General features: G+C 48.5%; 1 protein-coding gene across 1 annotated transcript in view; it reads left to right on the top strand.

The window, feature by feature from the left end:
* The first annotated feature begins 68 nt into the window (after positions 1 to 68).
* Positions 69 to 1,942, top strand: part of ANKRD31 (ankyrin repeat domain 31) — a 76,202-nt gene continuing 74,328 nt past the window's right edge. Inside the window, exon 1 of the mRNA XM_019472351.1 lies at positions 69 to 246. Coding sequence (XP_019327896.1) covers positions 69 to 246 — 178 coding nt within the window. The remainder of the gene's footprint in view (positions 247 to 1,942) is intronic.

Genomic DNA, 1,942 nt, shown 5'->3' with positions numbered 1-1,942 from the left:
GCCAATGGGCCATCGCGCTCCCCTCCCCGTATTTCCCGATTGGGCGGCAGGATGCGGCTCATTTACATATGTTGATCGGCCGACAGCCGCCCCGAGCCGCGCAGCCACAGTCCCGCTGCCCACGGGAGGCCCGGCCCTGCGCTGCCTCCCCGCCTGTCGGCGGGCTGCGCCGGGCAAGGCGCCCCTGGAAAGCTCTTACTGTCGTGGTGCCTCTGGGGTTCATGCTGATGCTGACCCGCTGCCTGGGTGCGCTTTATCTACGCGTTAATAAATAAGAGTAATAATTCACAGCTCTGCTGCTTGTGGAAAGCAGTGGTGCCCCCGACATTAAAAAAAAAGCAATATATTTGTATTTGTGGCTTTCAGCCAAAGAGGAAACACTATTTTTTGCTCATGAAGCACGGGAGGCTCCTTATTCTCTTTGGGTGCTGAGTCTGCTGCGACACTCTATTCCTGGTTGCAATACATCACTCCAGTTTTGCATGGCCATTTTGTGTTTCTGGGTCTGCGCTTCCGGGCTAACATGTTTAAATACAAACAAAATATAATCTGCAAGGATTTTTCTGCGGATGATCTACACTCCGGCTTTCCCAAAACTGCTTCTTAAGTGTGCCATTTCAATTAGAAAAATTTCTAGTAGCTCCATGTGGTACTGTGCTGTGAAGCTTTAATGTGATTCTCAAAAAAGGATATGCTGATGAAAAGGTTTCCTAAGAACTCCACCCAAAGTAGTTGTTGTCAATGACAAACTCATTCATGCCAGCCCAGTCTTTTAACATGCAAATACACTTTTCATTCTCATCTCCAATGTGATGCTTATAAATCCTACTAACTTACTACTGTGTATCCATCTTCCCTGCCAGCTTAACACTCGCGTTTTCTTGAGAATCTCACCTTTATTACCTGAAAAGAGTAAAACATTAGCAGCGAGATTCCTGGAGTCATCTGATAATATGCACAGCAATTGCTTTAATTGCATACACATATGACTAAGTCAAAGCAAAATAGCAATTTGTACACAGTTGCAACAATTATGTATAATTGACACACAATTTAAGATGACCTTTAGTATCTTGGTCTGTTTTCCACACTTTTTTCCATAGCAGTGGGTGATGAATATGATTTGGCAAGTACGAAAAATGCTAATTTTATCAAGTTCCCTGGGAGCAGGAGTCACTATCATGATCTGGAATTTGCAGCCTGTGCAAGTGTATGACATCACACTTTCTGCCATCAAGTTTTTGTGTCTGTAGCTCTCACGGTGGCCTGCCCACAGCCCAGCTTCACACTGAGAGGGGCCACGGGAGCAGCTCTGTCCCCGCTGCTGCAGAGACGGAAGGCAAAGCTGAGGCAGAACGGGCCTGCCTGAGGAGAACGTTGCTGTGATTACAGACGATTGCCAGGCTATGCACCAGAGTGCTACTGCAAATACTGTGAAAATATTGGCAACTAATAATTTGGTTATCTCAATCACGTTCCTACTCTTGAACACATGAACCATTCTTTGTGCTCAGGACATGGAAATGGCCATGGAAATGTCCACGTTTAAGCAGCTAAATTCATTTGCTGTACACAAATTAGGAAAAGGCAACCATTTTAGAATGGTTTGGTTAGACACAGGTCGGTATGTGAAGTGCATGGTGGCTCTGCTGAATGATGCGCGTGACAAGGCCAGAACCAGGCAGCCAATGCTAGTGAGGAGGCACAAACCCCTGCCAAAGGTGTGGGGATGGCATCGCCGCCCCAAGCAGGCCAAGGCTGGGCATGCTGAGGGAGACTCATCCCAATGGCGCTGAAGGGAGAGCTACTTTTAACTTCTACCTCCAGCCACTCCAATCTTACCCGCGCTCGAGGGGCTGCGCTTGTCGAGGACGGACTCTCCCCTCCCGCTCTGCCTCTCCCTAACCCCTGCCACAGCTGGCCGGTGCCACCCGCGGCGGAA

The sequence above is a fragment of the Aptenodytes forsteri genome, unplaced genomic scaffold (genome assembly GCF_000699145.1).
Source record: "Aptenodytes forsteri isolate BGI_AS27 unplaced genomic scaffold, ASM69914v1 Scaffold387, whole genome shotgun sequence".
In the NCBI taxonomy this organism is placed as follows: Eukaryota; Metazoa; Chordata; class Aves; order Sphenisciformes; family Spheniscidae; genus Aptenodytes; species Aptenodytes forsteri.
The sequence above is the reverse complement of the archived record's forward strand: the minus strand, read 5'-3'. Positions and strand labels throughout refer to the sequence as shown.